This window comes from Eptesicus fuscus, chromosome 5 (genome assembly GCF_027574615.1).
Source record: "Eptesicus fuscus isolate TK198812 chromosome 5, DD_ASM_mEF_20220401, whole genome shotgun sequence".
Lineage (NCBI taxonomy): Eukaryota > Metazoa > Chordata > Mammalia > Chiroptera > Vespertilionidae > Eptesicus > Eptesicus fuscus.
Genome location: NC_072477.1, coordinates 26,380,575 through 26,403,898, shown reverse-complemented (window position 1 = coordinate 26,403,898; position 23,324 = coordinate 26,380,575). Strand labels below are relative to the sequence as shown.

At 43.1% G+C, this 23,324-nt stretch overlaps 1 protein-coding gene across 3 annotated transcripts in view; it reads left to right on the top strand.

The window, feature by feature from the left end:
• EXD2 (exonuclease 3'-5' domain containing 2) overlaps window positions 1-22,711 on the top strand; it is a 70,081-nt gene extending 47,370 nt beyond the window's left edge. For 2 of the 3 annotated variants that reach the window (XM_028141509.2, XM_008138913.3), the window contains exons 3-9: window positions 3,315-3,571; window positions 12,159-12,285; window positions 15,917-16,248; window positions 17,465-17,571; window positions 17,821-17,956; window positions 18,447-18,803; window positions 21,232-22,711. In XM_028141509.2, the coding sequence (XP_027997310.2) occupies window positions 3,315-3,571; window positions 12,159-12,285; window positions 15,917-16,248; window positions 17,465-17,571; window positions 17,821-17,956; window positions 18,447-18,803; window positions 21,232-21,448 (1,533 nt within the window). In that variant the 3' untranslated portion in view covers window positions 21,449-22,711. The remainder of the gene's footprint in view (window positions 1-3,314; window positions 3,572-12,158; window positions 12,286-15,916; window positions 16,249-17,464; window positions 17,572-17,820; window positions 17,957-18,446; window positions 18,804-21,231) is intronic. The other variant, XM_054715962.1, reaches the window with a different exon arrangement.
• Window positions 22,712-23,324: the final 613 nt, after the last annotated feature.

Here is a 23,324-nt window from a genome sequence, read left to right as displayed (position 1 = left end):
ACATTTTCTCTCTTGGAAAATGAGGATTGGAATTTATTGGATACTAAGGAACCTTTAATTAATGTGAATTTTGTATGTAAATATTTCTGGAAATAGCTTCCTTAACTTTAAGCATTTTCTCCAACTTATCTATTACCTCAAAAAGATTAAAACTATACACCTGAGCCCTGGCTAGTATAGCTTAGTTGTTTGGGCATTGTTCTGTGCACCGAAAGATTGCTGGTTCAATTCCTGGTCAGGGCACATGCACAGGTTGCGGGCTTGATCCCTGGTAAGGGGCTTGCAGGAGGCAGCCAATTGATGTTTGTTTCTCTCTCTCTCTCCTTCCCTCCCTCCCTACCTACTCTCTCTCTCCCTCTCCCTTCCTCTCTTCCTAAAAACAAATAAAAAATCTTAAAACATCCGGGTGAGACCATGTGTCCCTGGATCCGGGTGAGGCCTTGTGCACCTAGGCCCGGGTGAGCCCAAGTGGCCCTGGGTCTGGGAGAGGCCAAGCGTCCCTGGGTCCGGGTGAGACCATGTGTCCCTGGATCCGGATGAGGCCTCGTGCACCTAGGCCCGGGTGAGCCCAAGTGGCCCTGGGTCTGGGAGAGGCCAAGCGTCCCTGGGTCCGGGTGAGACCATGTGTCCCTGGATCCGGGTGAGGCCTCGTGCACCTAGGCCCGGGTGAGCCCAAGTGGCCCTGGGTCTGGGAGAGGCCAAGCATCCCTAGTCCGGGTGAGACCATGTGTCCCTGGATCCGGGTGAGGCCTCGTGCACCTAGGCCCGGGTGAGCCCAAGTGGCCCTGGGTCTGGGAGAGGCCAAGCGTCCCTGGGTCCGGGTGAGACCATGTGTCCCTGGATCCGGGTGAGGCCTCGTGCACCTAGGCCCGGGTGAGCCCAAGTGGCCCTGGGTCTGGGAGAGGCCAAGCGTCCCTGGGTCCGGGTAAGACCATGTGTCCCAGGATCCGGGTGAGGCCTCGTGCACCTAGGCCCGGGTGAGCCTAAGTGGCCCTGGGTCTGGGGGAGGCCAAGCGCCCCTGGGTCCGGGTGAGACCATGCGTCCCTGGATCCGGATGAGGCCTCGTGCACCTAGGCCCGGGTGAGCCCAAGTGGCCCTGGGTCTGGGAGAGGCCAAGCGTCCCTGGGTCCGGGTGAGACCATGCGTCCCTGGATCCGGGTGAGGCCTCGTGCACCTAGGCCCGGGTGAGCCCAAGTGGCCCTGGGTCTGGGAGTGGCCAAACGTTCCTGGGTCTGGGTGAGACCGTGCGTCCCTGGATCCGGGTGAGGCCTCGTGCACCTAGGCCCGGGTGAGCCCAAGTGGCCCTGGGTCTGGGAGAGGCCAAGCGTCCCTGGGTCCGGGTGAGACCATGCGTCCCTGGATCCGGGTGAGGCCTCGTACACCTAGGCCCGGGTGAGCCCAAGTGACCCTGGGTCTGGGAGAGGCCAAGCATCCCTGGGTCTGGGTGAGACCATGTGTCCCTGGATCCGGATGAGGCCTCGTGCACCTAGGCCCGGGTGAGCCCAAGTGGCCCTGGGTCTGGGAGAGGCCAAGCGTCCCTGGGTCCGGGAGAGACCATGTGTCCCTGGATCCAGGTGAGGCCTTGTGCAACTAAGCCCGGGTGAGGCCACGTGCCCCTGGGTCTGGGAGAGGCCAAGCGTCCCTGGGTACGGGTGAAGCCAGATCCTGGGTCCGGGTGAGGCCGTGCGCCCCTGGATCCATCCGGGTGAGGCTGGGTCCCAGGCCCGGGTGAAACCACGTGCCCCTTGGGTATGGGTGAGGCCACGTGCCCCTTAGTCTGGGTGACGCCGTGCCCCTGGGTTCGGCCGAGACCAAACCAGAGGGAGTCGGACCTCCGTTACCACCATTTGTCCACCATCCAGAGCTGAGGGGTCAGTGCTGACATGTACACATAAGGAACTACTGGACATCGAAATTGGGTCTCAAAAGAACTGTTGGTCCAGGGGGAAGCTCGCTACAGATTGATTCATTTGCCTGTCAGCATAAATATTATTGCTCGTCTCACATTCAGTTCTTATTAGTATATATCTAGTGACATATGATCTCGTTCATCTAGAGGAAATGATGAACAACATAGACTGAGGAACAAGAACAGAACCAGAAGCAAGGAGGCATCGATCGGACTATCGGGCCTCAGAGGGAGGATAGAAGAGGGTAGGGGGAGGGTGGGGGGGAGGGGGAGAGTTCAACCAAAGGACCTGTATGCATGCATATAAGCCTATCCAACGGTTAAGTTCAACAGGGGATTGGGGCATGCATGGGGAGAGGGGTGGGATGGGAATGGGGGGATGAGGACAAATATGTGACACCTTAATCAATAAAGAAATTAAAAAAAAAAAAAAAAAAAAAAAAAAAAAGATCACTGCAGCACACTCCTCTACAGGGCCCATCAAAATCAATGTTACACAGTAAGTAGCTGAGCCAGAATTCAGGTCCTAGCAGACTGGCTTCAGAGTTACATTTCCAATTAACATGTTACATTGACAAGACCATGTCTCACTTGGTACTGGAGATAGAAAATAAAAATAGTTGTGCTGCTGAAAAAAAAAAAAAAAAAAAAATCTTAAAACAACTATACACCTGCAAGCAATACAGAATAATATTGAATGTAAACTGTAATTGAAAAATAAAATTAAAAAACAAAGCAAAACAAAAATGATTAAAACTAGATCAGTTAATATATAGTTATTTTCATCTCTTAAGGTATAAGGATCCTAGCTTATGCCAGTATATATTTTTTCTTTTTGTGACCAATATTTGTAACCATAAAGTTGAGAAAGCATTCTGTGCTACCAGGATTTATTATAATGACAGGTACCACTTATTGTACTAGCATTGTATTTCCTACCTCTTCTTAAACATTGCATCTTGAAGCAGTGATGGTAAGGTAAATGAGTCAAAGTCACTAGCATGTACGTAAGAGAGTCTGGATAATAAAAGAGTTATGCTTATCATCCTGCACTCTGCTCCTTAGCCTTTTTTCCCCCATTAGCCTTTTAAAACCAGTATGTTTCACATGACTCTGCCAGTGTGTGTCCCAGGGCGCCCCTGTGTCAGCTGGTCACTATTTATGAACTGCTCGTATTTCAGGCTCTGGAGTTTGGGCCTTTAGTAACCTTTGTTTAAGTTGCTGCTTTACAAAGTTCATTGCATTTATTAGCATAAGCTGATTCTTAGATTTGAACCAAAATCTGGTCAACTGCTCCCTTTGGGAAGTTAAGGATGTACCTCTTAGACTTTTGCCACAGTTTCATGTTGTACTTGGTACTGTGCTAGGGTATGAACTGTGGCCCTGTTTTTTCTTCTGTTGCAGGTGAACTTGGAAGGGAAAGCCAATCCTCTGTCGCTTCTTCAAATGGCCTCCCCAAGTGGCTTCTGTGTCTTGGTTCGCTTGCCCAAGCTGATCTGTGGAGGAAAAACAATACCAAAATCATTATTGAACATTTTGGCAGATGGCACTATTTTAAAAGTTGGAGTAGGATGTTCAGAAGATGCCAGCAAGCTTCTGCAGGATTATGGCCTCTTTGTTAAGGGGTGCCTGGACCTCCGATACCTAGCCATGAGGCAGAGGTATGGTTTATGTGAATGCTGCTTGGATTCTTGTAGCTGTGGGGCAAATATTTTAGCAAATTTATAGATTAATAAGAATAATGAAGCATCTAAAATTCATCACAAGCCTAGAGGCTTCTGAGATGCATATTAAATTTGTAAGGAAATATTCCAACTTCTGAGAAAAGTTTATTTACCTGGAATTGATCTTTTTGTTTATATTTATTTTTCTTAGAATTGGTCTTTTTAGATGAAACATTGATAAGATGTCTCTATAAGTTGTACACTACTGGCCCCACTGGATAAATGAGGGCCGCAGCTTATTTTTTTGTTTTTCCCCATCTAGTATTTTTAGGAAATTTTAGTTTAAATGCAGAAGATGTATATTTCTGATTTCTCTTGAAAAAGTTAGGTGATTTGAATATACTAGGTCAGTAGTTCTAGGTGGCAACAATTGGCTGGGTACCCTGTCCACTTTTGATGAACAAGCTCTATTCAATTTGCCGGAGTCCCCACCTCTCCCATTGTAACTGGGAGTCATCCTGAAGCATGAGTTTGGAAAACCTGCTTTAGGCCAAAATGATGGTAGCTCTAATCCTTTACTTGGAAGAAGAGAGATTTCCCTTTCTCTGAGAAGTCTATTTTTATGGAAATGCAGTTGCAATCACCTTTTCATGTATGTATATACAGGTCCTCCTTTTAATAATATGGACTGAAACGGCCTCTCTCCCTGCCTCAGTGACACTGACATTAAAGTTTGGAGGCCCTAGCTGATTTGGCTCAGTGGATAGAGCGTCGGCCTTCGAACTGAAGGGTCCCGGGTTCGATCCCAGTCAAGGGCACAAGGATTCAATTCCGGTTGTAGGCTTGATCCCCAGTGGGGGGCACGCAGGAGGCAGCTGATCAGTGATTCTCTCTCATCATTGATATTTCTATCTTTCTCTCCCTCTTCCTTCCTCTCTAAAATCATGGAGGATTTAATCAACTAAGAGAAGGCCTGATTAAAATCTATGCTGATCATAATATTTTATTAGAAAACTAGAGGCCCGATGCACGAAATTTGTGCAAGGGGCTCGGCCCTCACAGCCCCAGCTGCCTCGGCCAGCCCTTGCAGCTTGGGCCAGCCCTCGCAGCCCCTCGTAGCCCCAGCTGGGCCTCGTAGCCCCGGTTTTGTCTGGAAGGTCATCCAGACTGTTGTCCAGAATGTCATCCGGACGGATGGTTGGTTGTTCGGTCTAATTAACATGTTAGCTCTTTATTATATAGGATGAAATTTTATTTTAGCTCTGTAGTTTGGCTTATGTAAATAAAACTCATAAATAAGTATCAATTTTTTCAAGTACTATATTAAAATACTATAAAAAATGTTGAACTCTGTAAAAGTATTTGGAGTATGCCTGCAGAAGCCTCCTTTCATCGGGCCCTCCTCCCTTTGGCACCACCTCCTAAGATGTGCCCACCATTGCTCTGTAGTTAGAGGCAGTGTGTACAGTGGCTAAGAGTTGACTCCAGAGCAGCGTGTGTGGGTGGGAGACCCCGCTTTGCCATTTACCAGCTGTGTGGCCTTTGGCAAGTTAGTGAACCTCACTATTCATTCCTCTGTCTCCTCATCTGTGAAGTAGAGATGATAATGTTCCCACCTCAGAGAACTGATGTGAATATTGAATGAGTTAAACTATGGGAAGAACTTAGAAATAGTATTTGAAATACAGAGTGCTGTGTAAATTTTAACTATTACTGTCACTGTCATCACCAGTTTCCATTCTATCATCATCTGATTGGTTTGTTTTTCCAGATCTCTTTGTATGCAATTACAGTCCTCATTATGAATATATAGAAACTCGTGGTGCTCTGAATTGTTTGGCTAAATGCAGAATGGCCAAGTATCAGAATAAGAATTTGGCCAAAGCTGACTATGACCAAGAACTTTTCTAGAAATAAAAGTGAAGCATTTATCAGAGCTTTAAATTTTAATGAAATTTTATTAAAATGTAAAGATTATTGTATTATTAAGCACTGTAGTGGTACACAATAAAACTTTCTGACACTGTAGTACAAGAAATTTGGCATTCTAATGCAAGAATTATACTTAGCACTGTTGGCTATAGGTTGCTTCTGATGTTTGCCATAAGGAGTTGTTACTTTCATTGACTACAGGGAGGAGTACTTTTTAAAAATTCTGTCTTCTTTTCTTCATACTCTTTATATTTTATATTTTTATTCTATGTTAACTGAAGATTATTTATTATGGAGATTGTTGTATATGATTTTGGAATTTTTCCTAGTGAAACTTTGAAAGTGGCAAAGGTGGCATCTTGTTTTTATTTTTTAAAATATATTGGTTTTTTATAGAGAGGAAGGAGAGGGAGAGAGAGTTAGAAACATTGATGAGAAAGAAACATCAATCAGCTGCCTCCTGTACACCCCCTACTGGGGATGTGCCCGCAACCAAGGCACATGCCCCTGACTGGAATTGAACCTGGAACTCTTGAGTCCGCAGACCGACACTCTATCCACTGAGCCAAACTGGTCAGGGCGGTGGCATCTTGTTTTTAATTCATCCTCAAGAAATGTGAAACCTTCCCAAATATGAAATTCTTTATTTATTTTTATAGATTTTATAGAGAGGAAGGGATGGAGAGAGAAAAAAACATTGATGTGAGAAAAATCGATCAGTTGCCTCCTGCATGAGCCCAACCAGGAATCAAACCTGTAACCTTTTGGTGTATGGGATGATACTCCAACTAACTGAGCCACACCAGCCCGGGCACCAAATATGACATTTTAAAAAAGGCTAATGACCTAAATGGAATTAAATAACTAAAAATTAAGTACTGTCCTTTCAATGAGGGAAATGATTTTAAGAATTATGGAATATCCATGCTTGAAAAATCACAGTTTTTAAAAAGGATGAAATAAGTATATTTGTACTTACTGTCATGGAAGGAGGTCTCTGATACATTGAGTGATAGAGCAAGTGGCAGAACAATAAACAAAACAAATACCATAAAATGACATCTACTTCTCCACTGAATCATCTCTTTGTTTATTGTGCATAGAAAAAGTCGGGAGGGGCCCTAACCGGTTTGGCTCAGTGGATAGAGCATAGGCCTGCAGACTGAAGGGTCCCAGGTTTGATTCCAGTCGAGGGCATGTACCTTGGTTGCGGGCACATCCCCAGTGGGGGGCGTGCAGGAGGCAGCTGATCGATGTTTTCGCTCATCGATGTTTCTAACTCTCTATCCCTCTCCCTTCCTCTCTGCAAAAAATCAATAAAATATATATTTAAAAATATATGTGTGTGTGTGTGTATGTGTGTGTGTGTATGTGTGTGTATATATATATATATATATATATTTATATATATATATATATATATATATATATATATATATATATATATAAAGAAAATGTCAGGAGGGAGCCACAGCATACTGTTAAGAGTCATATTCCTGAGGAGTGGAAGTGTGGAGCGAAGGTCTTTCACTTTTCACCCATTATATTACTCTCTAGTCTGAATTTTTAATAATAAGCATTTATTACCTTTAGAATTTATTTTTTTATTATTATTTTTAAAATATATTTTATTGATTTTTTACAGAGAGGAAGGGAGAGGGAGAGAGAGTTAAAAACATTGATGACAGAGAACCATCAATCAGCTGCCTCCCGCAAACCCCCTACTGGGGATGTGCCCACAACCAAGGTACATGCCCTTGATCGGAATCGAACCTGGGACCCTTGAGTCTGCAGGCCGACGCTCTATCCACTGAGCCAAACCGGTTAGGGCACCTTTAGAATTTCCAGTAAAACAGAAGAAAGTTTTATGTCTCCCCCAAATCCTTAAATTCCATTAATGAACCAAGACCTTATGCATTTTACCTAAGTGTGTCTGGACCTTTTTATACTTTTTAGTCAGCACTTCTGTGGGTGATGAAATCCATCAATTTATTGCTTGTTTTTGTAAGGAAAGACTTTCTTGCCGAAACCGGTTTGGCTCAGTGGATAGAGCGTCGGCCTGCGGACTCAAGGGTCCCAGGTTCGATTCCGGTGAAGGGCATGTACCTTGGTTGCGGGCACATCCCCAGTAGGGGGTGTGTAAGAGGCAGCTAATCGATGTTTCTCTCTCATCGATGTTTCTAACTCTCTATCCCTCTCTCTTCCTCTCTGTAAAAAATCAATAAAATATATTTAAAAAAAAAGACTTTCTTTTCTTCATCATTATAATGATTTCATTTCCTACAGTACCTCAAGCAATCCTGCATGTTGTAACACTGATGTGAACCTCCACCTCCAAGCTTCCTGCTCTAAAACTTCTAGTCTCACACTTGGTAACCAGAAATCCAGTTCCACTTAAAAAGCAAAAATCTTTATTGTTGAAAGTATTACACATGTCCCCTTTCCTGCATTGATCCCTTCTAGCCTGCCTTCACCCCAGGCCTTCACCGCCCTATTGTCTGTGTCCATGGGTTATACATATATGCATACAAGCTCTTTGGTTACTCTCTTCCCACACACCCACCTACACTTGCCTTCCCTTTGAGATTCAACAGTCTGTTCCAATGCTTTTACATCTCTGGATCTAGTTTGTTCATCAATTTATGTTGTTCATTAGATTCCACATATGAGTGAGATCATGCAATACTTATCTTTCTCTGACTGGCTTATTTCGCTTAGCCAGGTCCATCTATGCTGTTGCAAATGGTAAGAGTTCTTTCTTTTTTACAGCTGCGTAGTATTCCATTGTGTAAATGTACCACAGCTTTTTTTATTCACTCGTCTAGTCACTGTTTCCTTGTTAATTTTTTGTCTGGAAGAGCTATCCAGTGAAGTCAGCAGGATGTTAAAGTCCCCTACTATGATTGTATTGCTGTCAATCTCTCCCTTAAAGTCCTCTAGAAGCTTTTTTATATATTTAGGTGCTCCTATATTGGGTACATATATGCTAACCAGGGTTATATCCTCTTGTTGGGTTGATCCCTTTATTATTATGTAGTGACCTTTATTGTCTCTTGTGATGGCCTTCATTTGAAGTCTATTTTGTCTTATATTAGTTTTGCTACGCCAGGGGTTTGTTTGTTTTTTCATTTCCATTTGCAGGGAAAAATTTTTCCCATCCCTTCATTCTCATCCTGTGTGAGTCTTTTGTTCTGAGGTAGGTCTCTTGTAGACAGCATATACTTGGGTCATGTTTTCATATCTATTCAGCTACCCTATATCTTTTGATTGGAGCATTTAATCCATTTACATTTAAGGTTATTATTGATAGGTACTTACTTATTGCCATTTTAATTCTTTATGCCTATGTTTCTCTCTGTATTTCTTCTCAGTACAGCAGTCCCTTTAGCATTTCTTGCAGTGCTGGTTTGGTGGTGATAAACCCCTTTAACCTTTTTTTGTCTGGGAAGCTCTTTATTTCACCATCTATTTTGAATGATAGCCTTGCTGAATATAGTAATCTTGCTTTTCACTACCTTGAATACTTCACACCATTCCCTTCTGGCTTGTAGAGTGTCTGATGAGAAATCAGCTGACAGCATTTTGGGAACTCCTTTGTAACAGCTTGCTTTTCTCTTGTAAGATTCTCTCTTTGTCTTTAATTTTAGCACTTTAATTATGATGTGTCTGGGCATGGGCCTATTGGGTTCCTTTTGCTCTGGACTCTCTTGCCTCTTGAACTTGTGTGACTTTTTCCTTCACCAGGTTAGAGAGTTTTCTGCCATTATTTCTTCAAATACATTCTCTATCCCTTGCTCACTTTCTTCCCCTCTGGTACTCCTATGATGAGAATATTGTTACATTTCATATTGTCCCACAGCTCCCTTAAGTTGTCTTCCTGTTTTTTAATTGTTTTTTCATTTTGGTTCTCTGATTGATTGATTTTTTTTTCTACCGTCTTATAATTCACTGCTCTGATCCTCGGCTTCCCATAATCTTCTGTGTATTCCTTCCAGGCTGTTCTTTATTAGTACTATGTCATTCTTATTTCTGACTGCTCTTTTTTCATAGTTACTATATCTTTTCTCATACTGTTGAGCATCATTGCCATCATTATTCTGAACTCATATCTGATAAATTTCTTATCTCCATTTCATTCAGCTCTTCTGGAGAATTCTCTTGTTCTTTCATTTGGGGCTTGTTTTTTTGTCTTCCTATTTTGCCTGCCTATTTGGGTTTGTGTTTATGTATTAGATAGATCTGCTATGACTTCCAATCTCTAATGCAGGACAATGTCAGATGCTGTTTGTGAATGGCCCTGAGCAACCTGTTTGGAGCTATTAGCAACTCACAGCTTGTGACTCCCTCTGCTGGAGCTGGTGCCTTTGAAAAGAAACAAGATGTGCACCATGTTCTGCTTTTCCTAGCCCTGGGCCAAGAATTAGATCAGGCAAAGACTCAAAGCCTCCAGAGACCAGCTTCTGCCTACAGTCTGATTGTTATTTAGTCTTGATTAACCTCAGGCTATCAGTGACAGGTGGGGTGACAGGTTTTCCAACAGGGTGGGGCAGTTGCTTCTGCCTGCATGCAGATTGTTATTCTCAGTCTCTTAAAGGGCTCAGAAACTCCACAGGGTGGAGCAGGGGGGTTTTCTAATAGGGTGGGGCAATTGCAAAACACCCTTCCCTCCAGGCAAAAGCTGCCTGGATGGTAAAGGTCTGCCAGAGAAAGATGTCCTCTGCAGTATGAGGGAATGATTCAGCACAGGAATTCGGGGTGTCTGCCTTCTGAGCTCTAACCCTAGAACTCCCAACCCTGGCTTCTGCTCACACAGCTCCAGTCCACTCTGCCCTCTCTCTGCTGGAGCCCAGGGTGAGTGGCTGCACACAAAATTTTGTGTGTTGGCCCTTTAAGAGTGTGCTTGCATTTCCATCCATCTCTCCCTGGCAGACAGAAACCCTACTGCTTTTCACAGCCAGATGTTATGTGGGCACCTTTCTCAGTTCTGGTGCTGTGGGCTGGGGAACCCAGGTTGGGGTTTAGACCCCAGAGTTCTCAGTGGAAACGCTCCACAGCTGAGATATCCCTCCAGAATTTCAGCTTCCGTCTGTGGGAGCCTGGCCTGCCCTTTTGTGCCTCCACATTTCCTACCAGTTTCTATGTGGTCTCCACTTTCCATCCTTGGTTATCAGGGCTCACTTCAGCTAATCTTCAGTGGATTATTTAGGAGGGTTTTTCTGTATTTTAGTTATAATTCCAGTTTGATCTTGGGAGCATGTCAGTGTAGCTTCCACTTACTCTGCAGCCATTTTGGAATCTCTAGCTTCACTTTTATAGACCAACATGTTCTTAATTTCACAGTTAACTCTTGTTTGGAATCTCTTATTCTTGCACACATTAATTTTTTCACCACCCCATAGCTATTTTAACCAGAAAGTGTTTGGAGAGCAGAAAGGATACTTAATTTTATTGTATACTAGAGGCCTGGTGCACGAATTCATGCATGGGTAGAGTCCCTTGGCCTGGCCAGTGATCAAGGCCTATTGGGGGGCTGGCCGGCCAGGGGAAGGGGCCGTGGGGACTGGCCGGGGGAGGTTGGCTGGTGGGGTGGGGAGGGGCCACAGGAGGTTGGCTGTCTCGGGGGAGGGGCTGCAGGAGGTTGGCCGGCCGGGGGGAGGGGCCGCGGGAGGTTGGCTGTGGCAGTGCACTGACCACCAGGGGGCAGCTCCTGCATTGAGCATCTGCCCCCTGGTGGTCAGTGCACATCATAGCGACTGGTCAACCGGTGGTTCCAGTCATTCCGGTCGTTCGGTCATAACGGTCGCTTAGACTTTTATATATATATAGATTCTACCCCTCAATGAAAATAGCCTTATCATTTTTTCAAATTTGAAAAGTTATACATGAACAGTAGCCAACTCAAACATAGAAAAATATGAAGAGGATATATAATCATTCCAAGTCTCACAACAAGAGATAATATCACTAACATTTGATCAATTTGTTTCTAGTTATCTCTTTGTGTTTCCTCTCTCTGTGATCACATATCTAGAATCACATACACACATTTATTATGTAGTATATATGTTAACATAAAGGGACTGTAGTATATGCTTTTCTTCACAGTCTCTTTTTACTTAACTAATGTATCATGGACATCTTTTCACATCAATATAAATCCACGTACTTATTTGTAATAGCTGTATATAATGCAACTGCATGGATATTTAACCAGTCTTCTATTGATGGGCATTTAGGTTGTTCCTAATTCTTTGCTACTGTAAATAGTGCTGTAATGAAGATTATTATATGTACATTTGTCCTCAGGCTGAATTTCTAGAAATGGAATTGTTGAATCAGAATTTTCATGTTCAACATTTTGATTGCTATTTATTGTTAAACTGTTTTTCATAAAGGTTGTAAAAAATGCAAAGTTCACAAATGTTAGGTTAGACTGTCTAATTATTCATGCTCCACCAATACTAGATATAGTTATTTTTAATAGATCTTTGCAATCTAATAGGTTTAAAAATTGTATGATTTTATCTTACTTGATGTCTAGTGAGATTGAATATCTGTCATCTATTTATTAGCTGTTTATTTATATTTATTTTATTTGCCTGTTCTTTTCCTTTGTCCATTTTTGATACATGATTTTATTTATTTTTTGTAGCAACAATTTGCTCTGTAATGGGCTTAGCCTGAAATCACTCGCTGAGACTGTTTTGAACTTTCCCCTTGACAAGTCCCTTGTACTTCGTTGCAGCAACTGGGATGCTGAAAATCTTACGGAGGACCAGGTACTTCTTATCAGAGTGCATGAAGAATAGAAGTATAATTGTTGTTAAAATTCTAATCCTCAAATATAAGTATTGGGCAGAAGTGCCTTAAAATAGATTCCTGGTCTGATGATAACCAAGATAATTGGTCTAAAATAATGCTTAATGAAATTTTAGGAAATGCAGAAAATAATTTTTAATTTTGACATTGAAAAAAATGGATTGAGACCATAGCACATATGGCCAGGGCTTTTGAACTAGTGGATTTTTTTTTTTTATCAGTAATTATAGATTATAAAACATTAGATAATATTATCAGTAACAGTTAAATGTCAATAACTGTAAGTCTTTCCTCTCAGTCTACTCAGTTTCTCCATAGATGAATCTTCTAGTCTTTTGCTCAAGAGGTATAAGCCCACAGCCTATATTCTGATGGCTGAGTCGGGGAAAGGTGCTGCTAGTCTCACCGTTCAGTATGTAGACTTTCTCGTGATCCCCTCTTTTTCAGTGACACTTTGCCTCCAACCTCCGCCATGCCTGGTTTTACTAGGTCCAGATCCTCTGTGATTTAGCCATTATATGACTAAACTTGTCAAAACCAAATTCTACACGTTGAATAAAATAAGATTAGTTTGTTTATTTATTTATTTTTACTATATTTTATTGATTTTTTTTACAGAGAGGAAGGGAGAGGGATAGAGAGTTAGAAACATCCATGAGAGAGAAACACGGATCAGCTGCCTCCTGCACACTCCCTACTGGGGATGTGCCCACAACCAAGGTACATGCCCTTGACCAGAATTGAACTGGGACTCCTCAGTCCGAAGGCCTACGCTCTATCCACTGAGCCAAACCAGTTAGGGCAAGATGAATTTATTGTAAGGGTTTCAACTTGCAAGCCGAGAAATTCAAGGCTACGGGAGCAATGAGTTCGGAGTTGCTCACAGACGAGGGTAATTGCAGAAGTTGTTTGGCTTTTTCAGCTTATTGGTTGTCTAGTGGTCTTCTTCCTTATTTGGATCCGGGTAGCTGAGACAGGAACAAGGAAGTCCAAAGATGGTATGAACAGACTTGGTGTTTGGGGATTGGTTGGCGTCCTCTGCCAATTTCTAAGGAGAGCTATAAATTCCTGCAATTTATGTTAGGTGAAGTTTTGTTTTCTTTAATGTGTCTGCTTTGGCCTGCTCCATTTTGTCCCTGACATAAATGACTCCATTTTAGTTTTGGTTCTACAAACTTTCTCTCTTTTGGGTTAGAGAAGGAGCAATTGGCCCTGTGATATAAAGAGGTCTGGGGTTTAAGTGTGCTTTATGGAGACTTTCACCTTATCCTCCTGTTTTCACCCCTACGTGTATCCTTGCTTTCACAGACAACTGCTGCCTCCCATTCCTTATGCTTTGTGGCTCAAATTAATTTGATTTTTAATTTTTGCTTCTACCCCCTATTATAGGTCTAGGTTTCAGCCTTCTTTTGGTGGCCAAGTCAGTTACCACTTGTTCATCCTTCCAAAATGTTGTTAATGGAGGTAGCAATAGTTAGTATCTAAGGTTAATATTATCCTGTGAGAGTTGTAGGAGTCAAATTATGTGAAATTGGTTTCTATAGCCATTTCTGATTTGCTATGACCCTGAGTAAATTACTTCTTTGTGCCTTGGTTTGTTCATTCATTCCTTCTTTGCTTCCTTCATCTTAATAGTTTTACTGAATTGTCTCTCTGCCTTTTGGCTAAGATCAAGTATAATAGTTTTACTGAAATATAATTCACATACAATAAAATTCACCCATTAAAATGTACAAATAAATGGATTTTAGTATATTTAGAGAGTTATGCAACTACCACAATCTAATTTTAGAACATTTTCAACTCCCCAAAAAGAAACACTGTACCCATTAGCAGTCATTCTCCCCTCCGCCTTCCTCCAACAGCTAGGTTTGGTGGAGTCGTTTGAAGCACAAATGTTTTTAAATTTGATGGGGTCAGTTTTTTACTTTTAAAAAATTATTCATGCTTTTGGTTTCATATCTAAGAAATCATTGCCTAACCCACAGTCATAAACATTTACTCCTGTTTTCTCCTAAGAGTCTTATGTTTTAGCTCTTACACTTAGGTTTATGATCCATTTTGAGTTAATTTTTGTGTGTGATATGAGGTAGAGGTCCAACTTCATTCTTTTGCATGTGGATATCCAGTTGTTCCAGCACCATTTGTTGCAAGTACCTTGGTTTTTTTATCACTTGAAAAACAATCACTTAAAAAGCACTCAGAACTTTTCATTCAAGTATACTCTTTTCCAGTGGGAGACAACTTGCTGATAGATATGTAGATTGTTGGGTCTAGGTGGAAATTTTATTAAGCATTTAAAAAAATTAAAAAAGATAGTTCCGTTTACCAGGCTTGTTTTATTTGTGTGTGCTTTTTAAATTTAATTTAAAAAAATTTCCCCCCATCATCATTTATCCCCCCATACCCTCTTCCACCTCCACCCACCCTCTTCCCCACCACAATCACCACATTGTTGATAGTGTCCATGACAGGCTTGGTTATTGCAGTGAATTAAAGTAAGCCCAGTCGGTGTGGCTCAGTGGTTGAGCATCGACCTACGAACCAGGAGGTCATGGTTCGATTCTGGTCAGGGCACATGCCCAGGTTATGGGCTCGATTTCCAGAGGTGGGTGTGCAGGAGGCAGCCGATTAATGATTCCCTTTTATCATTGATGTTTCTATCTCCCTCTCCCTTCCTCTCTGAAATCAATAAAAATATATTTTTAAAAATAATAAAGTAATCTTAAAGTCTTTATAGCCTTTTTGAGAAAAGCTATTAATTATACTGTTGACTACTTTTATTTAAAGTCTTTATAGCCTTTTTGAGAAAAGCTATTAATTATACTGTTGACTACTTTTATTTTTTATCAGCTTGCTTGTAACCAGTTGCTTGGGAGAATGACTTCTCATTATTAAATAAATAAATTCCACAAATGGGCTTTGTGATTTTTAAAAATATATATTTTTATTGATTACAGAGAGGAAGGGAGAGGGAGAGAGAGATAGAAACATGAATGATGAGAGAGAATCATTGATCAGCTGCCTCCTGCACACCTGTACTGGGGATTGAGCCCGCAACCTGGGCATGTGCCCTTGACCAGAATCGAACCCAGGACTCTTCAGTCCACAGGCCAATGCTCTATCCACTGAGACAAACTATCTAGGGCAGTCACACAGGCCTCTTAATGAATGTTGGTCTCAGCTGTTCTAGATGATGACTATCCCCAAAGTGAAGTTCATGTACTAGTTGTAACTACCCTACCCCAGATTTGAAAAATATCTGTCCAGTGGATTTGGTAGCAGATACAATAAAATTATGCAAACAGAAATAAACCTCACTGATTTATATAGATAGGATTTTCAAGCATTTAAAGTAAGTCATTATTTTAACTATTTTAGTTAAAACATAGGGAACATGAGGATTCATTACACATTTGATTTGCTTTTGTATAGTTTTACATTTTTCATAATAAAGTTTTTAAGAAGATGTCTAGGTTATCATATATCTTGAATTAGACCTGAAAGTTGTTTATATCTTTGTGATGCCTTTGAAGTTGCTCTCTCTGGTTTGCCTTCTAGATTCCACTGATCTCTGACTTTTCTCTTCAGGTAATTTATGCTGCCAGGGATGCCCAGATTTCAGTGGCTCTCTTTCTCCATCTTCTTGGATACCCTTTCTCTAGGAATCCAACTTTAGAAGAAAATGATGACCGCATTGGCTGGAGAAAAGTTTTGGAGAAATGCCAGGATTTGGTAGACATCCCATTCCGAAGCAAAGGAATTAGCAGATTGGGAGAAGAGGTTAATGGGGAAGCAACAGAATCTCAGCAAAAACCAGGAAATAAGAAGTCTAAGGTCGATGTAACGGTGCCAGGCAACCATCAAGGGAGAGACCCCAGAAAACATAAAAGAAAGCCCCTGGGGGTGGGCTATTCTGCCAGGTAATTGACTTGTTTCCTGTCTAGTAAAGTGTCAGAGGCCCAGCCTCGAGCAAAAGGCACATGTGATATCTCACCTTGGGGATGGGAGGAGGCGTGTATGATAAGGAAGCAATGGTTCTCCAGGGGTTACTATTCTTCCTTTCCTTCAAGGACATTTGGAGCTATCTTTTGATTTATTTGTGTACTTTTCTCCTTTTAATTTTTTTTTTTAATCCTCACCTGAGGATATTTTCCCCTTGATTTGTAGGGAGAATGGAAGAGAGAGGGAAAGACAGAGAAAAACATCCATGTGAGAGAGAAACATCGATTGGTTGCCTCCTGCATGTGCCCGACCAGGGCCTGGGCTGGGGAGGAGCCTGCAATCGAGGTACGTGCCCTTGACCGGAATCAAACCCAGGACCCCTTGGTCTGCAGGCTGACGCTCTATCCACTGAGCCAAACCGGCTAGGACCCCTTTTACTTCATTGTTGAGCAGTTGGAGTGGAAATGAGGAGAGCTTAACTTAACTTTGTCGCTGACCCTGATTTGACCTTAGACCTGTACTTTCTCCAGTTATAAATGAAGGTATAATTAATCATTCATGCTTGCTTCAGAATAGCTGTGAAAATGAATAACATGAAGTGCCTCATACTTTTCAGGAGAAATGCGTCATCTGATTTCTTGTTCATTTGGTATTTGACTATTTAGAATGGCATCAGCTCTAAGCCAATGTTACTCTCTAGCTAAGGAAATTTTCCTGTACAATTTATGCCCGTGTTGCAGAAAGATGACTAATAATCTCTGGTCCCTGTAGCAAAGTTCCTTCAGGAATTGGATAATTAAATTGAAGCAAGTGTTGCATTTGAGCCAGAAATAAACTCACGTGGCCCTCATTACTTTAACTTGAAGTTCTTTCATTTTAATTTACTTTGTTTAATCCAGTGATTACTCCATAGGGCAGTTTTCTTGGTGCTCTGTTCCTGCTTGTTTTCACAATAGAACTTAGTCCCAATCCATACATATTAAAACTAGAAGTATACACTCTTCATTTTTATTTCTGTTTCCTAGCCCAGTGCAAATGGAGGAATTAGTATGCTCTTTCCATGTTTAGTTTTGTTGTTGTTGTCCCTGGTGTTGAGAATAGCCTGGCTCACTCAGAAGAGAACATGGGAAGATGACTGATGCCTTGACCAATAGTTAGCTTTCAGGTTTAGCCCTCTTTCTCCCTTCCCTGCAGAAAATCACCACTCTATGATAACTGCTTCCTCCATGCTCCTGATGGACAGCCCCTGTGCACTTGTGATCGAAGAAAAGCTCAGTGGTACCTGGACAAAGGCATTGGAGGTTTGAGAGTCAACTGTCATATTTGATCTATAAATTAGGTGCATGTGGGCACTGGCAGGAGTGGGGAGTGAGATGAGGGAGAGGGATGGATAGAAGTAGGCAGAGAGACCTTGAGTCACATGGGACAGGACTATTCAAGACCCAGACATAGTGATGTCTGCCAGGACAGCCGAGAACAATTAAGGTGGTTTTTCTTCTCTGGGGCACAGCTGAACAGGCAGATACTAACTAAGACTTCTTTTCTCTAAGAGCTGGTGAGTCAAGAGCCTTTTGTGGTCAAGCTACAGTTTGAACCTGCGGGAAGACCGGAATCCCCAGGAGACTACTACTTGATGGTTAAAGAGAACCTGTGTGTAGTGTGTGGCAAGAAAGACTCCTACATTCGGTGAGTGTGGGTTGCCTGCTTGTCTGCCTCCACGGAAATTGCCTTTGTAGCCATATGCAGAGCCCTCAGGGGCCTTGCTGGAGTCTGCCCACTTGGCTGAGAGACTCGTCCCGAGGGCGCATCCCAGTTTCCCTGAGAGTTTTGCCACTTGGCCTGGCCTTGCTCTGGTGCCCCTACCCCTCCTGAGCCCAGTTCTTAGTTTCTGGAATGCAGTACTCTTCTCAGTAACAGCTTGCTAGAAAGAGAGTGGTTCCCTTCTGCTCGCCAAGGAATGGAGAGCAGTTCCTTCAGAAGCTGCCATTCTCTCTGTAGGTGGGCCGAGAGTGGAATAGGTAGTATTGTTTTTATGTCACCTCTGTCGGGTTGTGGTACCCAAGGCTTCACAGTTATGTTCAGGCCCAGATCAGAATCCTAGCAGCCCCTGTGCTAGCTACAGGTGTGTTCTCTGTCTCATGCTAATGAGCACTGCCTTCTGGGTGGGCTTGTTCAGGAAGAACGTGATCCCACACGAGTACCGGAAGCACTTCCCCATTGAGATGAAGGACCACAACTCCCACGACGTCCTGCTGCTCTGCACCGCCTGCCATGCCATCTCCAACTACTATGACAACCACTTGAAGCAGCAGCTGGCCAAAGAGTTCCAGGCCCCCATTGGCTCTGAGGAGGGCTTGCGCCTGCTGGAGGATCCAGAGCGCCGGCAGATGCGCTCTGGGGCCAGGGCCCTGCTCAACGCCGAAAGCCTGCCTGCTCATCGAAAGGAGGAGCTGCTGCAAGCTCTCAGAGAGTTTTATAACACAGACACCGTCACAGATGAGATGCTTGAAGAGGCTGCCAGCCTGGAGACCAGGTACAATGGACAGTTCTGGTCAGAGAAGGAGTGGGGATTAATCCAGTGACATTAACCCTGACTACTTAGTGGGAACACTTGCCAGGGAGAGGGGAGGGGCCATTAGTCATTTAGGTGCAGTGCATAATCTCATAATTATCCCAGTATCTAATGGCTTGAAATATCTCGGGGGTGAAATAGAACAATCTATTTGAGAATTTCCTTTCTATAGGAGACTTTCTATCTTAAAGTATATGACCCTTTAAGTCATAGTCATATACTTATATCTATTTTCATGATTAGCGGGAAAGTTGAAATGCAGTAGAGTTGTGCTTTATATGTTTAGTGCAGAAGTAAATCCTCAAGTCAGCACATAAAATGAAAATAATAGTCAGGAAATGCCCTCAAATCACTGAAGTTGTCCATGAAATACAGCATGTGTGGTTTTGTGTCTCACCTCATTCAGGTCTGTGGGAATTGTGACAGTGGATTCATGTGTCCTGTTTCATCTGCACTCCAGGGTACTGACCCACTGATGGAATGCTGGCCAGAATTCCATTACTATTTTCTCCTTTTTCCTTCCTTCCTTCCTTATTTTCTCAGACCTCCTTCTCCATTAGTACACAGTTGAATTCATATGCGTTAACTCAGTGTTCCTCAATGAGAAGTTTGTGGTCCTAAGAAATGAATGGGTCCATAGCGCAGATGATAAAAATTCTGGGCCACCTGCTATAGTTCTGCTTCCCAACTCACTTTCTTCAGAAGTCCTAGGAGTTGAAATAATTAAACTGATAAGTTCACAAAACCCTGTTAGTGATGCTGGTTGCCTATAATATTTTTGTTATAAAAACCCCCAAAATACTTTAACTGTAGCAGCAAATATTTATCAAATATTTATAGATATATGAATCTATCTAGCAGGCTATTAACCTTTACATAACTTGCTTTGATTATTCCTTCTAACAGACCCTATGAGGTAGAATTTAGGCTTCTTACTGGTAACTAACATTATATCTTACTTTAAAAAAAGAAAATCATAGTTTAAAAAAATTTATTACTGAATTTTATCCTTATTGAGGTTATAGAATACATGTTGTTTTCCAAGTTTCATATTAGATACCCTGAGGTTAAAATTAAGTAACTTGCCAAGGTCATATTAGAAATTAATGACAATGACTCCTTTAACCAATTCCCAAATGTACTTCCTAAAGCATCCAAACTTCCCCTTTCAACCACAGACCTTTCTAGTATTTATCTTGCTAGGACCAAGAAAAACAGCTGTTTTGGAAAAGATAGACAAGTTAGTGGGGTGCTCAGGAGCTAACTAGTAAAATGTCTAGAAATACTCAGAAGGCAATGATGCTGCTAGACTGGCGGGGTCTTGGGAGGAGGATGAGAGGGGCGTGGGTGCAGGGAGAGGAGCTGCGTCTGCCGGGCAGGGAGCCCCTGAGAAAGGAGACCTTTATTCAGAGGAGGTGAAAGCACTGTTCACCTGGCTTCAGAGCAGGTTTTTTGTTTTTGTTTTTTTAAAAAATACATTTCTTTATTGATTTCAGAGAGGAAGGGAGAGGGAGAGAGAGATAGAAACATCAATGATGAGAGAGAATCATTGATCGGCTGCCTCCTGCACGCCCCCGACTGGGGATCGAGCCCACAACCCGAGCATGTGCCCTTGGCCGGAATCGAACCTGGGACCTTTCAGTCCGCAGGCCGACACTCTGTCCACTGAGCCAAACCGGCCAGGGCCAGAGCAGGTTTTAAGGCCCCTCAGCATATCTGGGAAGGAAGCAGGGATTTGTTTTCCTGTTAAACAGCGCCAGCTGCACAGCTAGCCACCGCAGCATTTCATTGTGACTACAGCACTTCTCAGGATGTGATACTTGTCATGGATGTGACACTTCTCAGGATGTGATCATTCTCATGGATGTGATTTGGCGTTCCTTTTGTGAGGAGGAAGGCCCTAAAGAAATGCCCCCCCTTGCATTTTACATTTAGGTATTACACTGTTCTGAGAAACCGGAACACAGGTTAACAGCCTGGTTTAACAGCCTCATATAAATACTGGGCATGGTTCGGGATGAATAACTTGGAAGAGGCGTGAGCTGGTAACTGAGCACCCTGGAGTGAATGCAGGGCCAGCATCCTTCACCCTCATCAGCCAGACAGGAGGGCCCTCTAAAGGGGGCTGAGCACGATGCAGTGGTTTCCCCACAAGTTCAGCTCTGAATCCCCAAATGCCCTCTGTTGAGTTGTGGGCGACATGCCCAAACTTAAAAAAAAAAAGAAGCATATATGAGAAAGGATGTTTCGGAGACATTAACGTAGCCCGCCCGCTAGTCTAGCAGCCTCCCTCATGCTCTGTGGAAGCCCGTGGCCGCAGCATGTGGAGCCGTCTGTGAGACCGTCCTGTGCCCATTTCCCTCAGACTTTGCACTTCGTGTCTTGGCAGGATTTCCAATGAAAACTACATTCCTCACGGGCTGAAGGTGGTGCAGTGCCATAGCCGGGGCGGGCTGCGCGCCCTCATGCAGCTGGAGAGCCGCTGGCGCCAGCACTTCCTGGACTCCATGCAGCCCAGGCACCTGCCCCAGCAGTGGTCAGTGGACCACAACCATCAGAAGCTGCTCCGGAAACACGGGGAGGACCTTCCCATCAAGCTGTCGTGATGGCTGCTTTCCTCCCAGGTGAGGACAGCTGGGGAGCTGGAGCCAAGGTGGAACCGTCACCTCTTCCCGTTTTAATACGTTGTTAATTGTCAAAGCCTGTGACACAACTCGGAATACTAACCCATACTGATCCCAGAATGCTTCTGGTGGATGGAGTGTGGCTCTGGTTTTAAGGGGAGCTTATGGTTTTGAGTTTTAGTTGGGCAGAATGAAAATTCTCTTTTTTCTCCGTTTTATTTTATTTTTGTGGACAAGGAGGGTCTTGAATTTATTTTACTCTTTCTCTTCTGCTTTCCCCGTGCAGATGGCAAATGAAGGATTCTCCCTGAAGTGACTTGTCAGGACTCTCAGGTTTTTTTAATACATTTCTCCCTGTTCAGTACATTGATTTATCTCAAACGGGCTGTCAGTATTTCAGAAATACTGTTAGGCTAGGAGGGGAGAAAAAGTTCTTCTAGGGGGTTGACAGATGATCAAGGGTTCAGATTAATTTTCCCAGTTCAGCCTCATAATTATAAATTCTTTGGCTTATTGCTGTCCCACAATGCACCTGTTTGGGATCCATTCCCAACGGAATCACTTCAGTTTATTTCACACACTTGAACTTGCTCCCCTCGACATGTCAAAGACCAAAGCGACAAAGTCCTTACTTTGCTTCCACACTAACTAGAGGAGTCATTTTCTAGAGACAGGCCTTCCACCTGGGGGCGCCGAGAGAAGCCTCAGCTCCATGTCCCCAGAGAACTTGGATAAGTTGCTGTGCTTTTTCTCTCATGCTGTTCATTGTCTGCTGGTTGCCATCCTCCTGCCCATAACTGCAAGGCTTTTAGCTTAATCCCTTTCTGGGAGGAAGATTATCTTTTCTCAGAATCAGTATCAGGTCCCTGCAGAGTTCTGTTTCCATCAATTTGCAGTACTGACCTCTTTCCAGCACTTAATCCTCCCCTGGAGCCTGGTTGCAGTGAGGATCTCTCCACCTCCCCCCATACCTGGAACACTGAGATTACTTATGTGTTTAGATGTTAAAACAGGGGTGTGTTTTTTCTTTCAAAATGTGAGGTCGCCACTTTAAGCATGAAATGTGCCCAAGTTGGTGATGGTTGCTCTAACTTTGATAAATAAAACTTCTAAGCACAAAACTTACTGACTGTAACTGTAAAAATTGTTTCATCATAACTTTATAAAGTTGGTAAATATTCTTGGGGAAAGAGATAGTTGTCCATGCAGCAGTACCATCGTATGTGAGCACGGATGGACACACACACACACACACACACACACACACACACACACACACACACAGTACAGCTTTGGCAGGTCAACAGCAACCCACAAACACACGTGCACATCCTACATGTTGTTCCTCTGCCCCTTCATTCCAACTTTTCCTCAAAAAGGCATTTCTGGGATCTAAACTAGAAATCCTTGAAAATGAATAGTACCAGGCACTGTGGGGACCATATGTTCAATGCTGTAGGTTATTAGGGGGCCTGTGTCTCTGCCCATACTGCTTGGAGCCCATGGAGACGGACAGGTGGTCATGTAGTAGTCAGACTTGCCACAAGGTGGCACTCAAGGATTTTGTTTTACATTCCTTCTTGAGAAGAGACTTTTATACATGGTTCCTGAACACAACTCATGATTTGTTTCAAAATTTACGGACCTTAGCCCTAGCCGGTTTGGCTCAGTGGCTAGAGGGTTGGCCTGTGGACTGAAGGGTCCCAGGTTCGATTCCAGTCAAGGGCACATGCTCAGATTGTGGGCTCAATTCCCAGTAGGGGGTGAGCAGGAGGCAGACCATCAGTGATTTTCTCTCATCATTGATGTTTCTATCTCTCTCTCCCTCTCCTTTCCTCTCTGAAATCAATAAAAATAT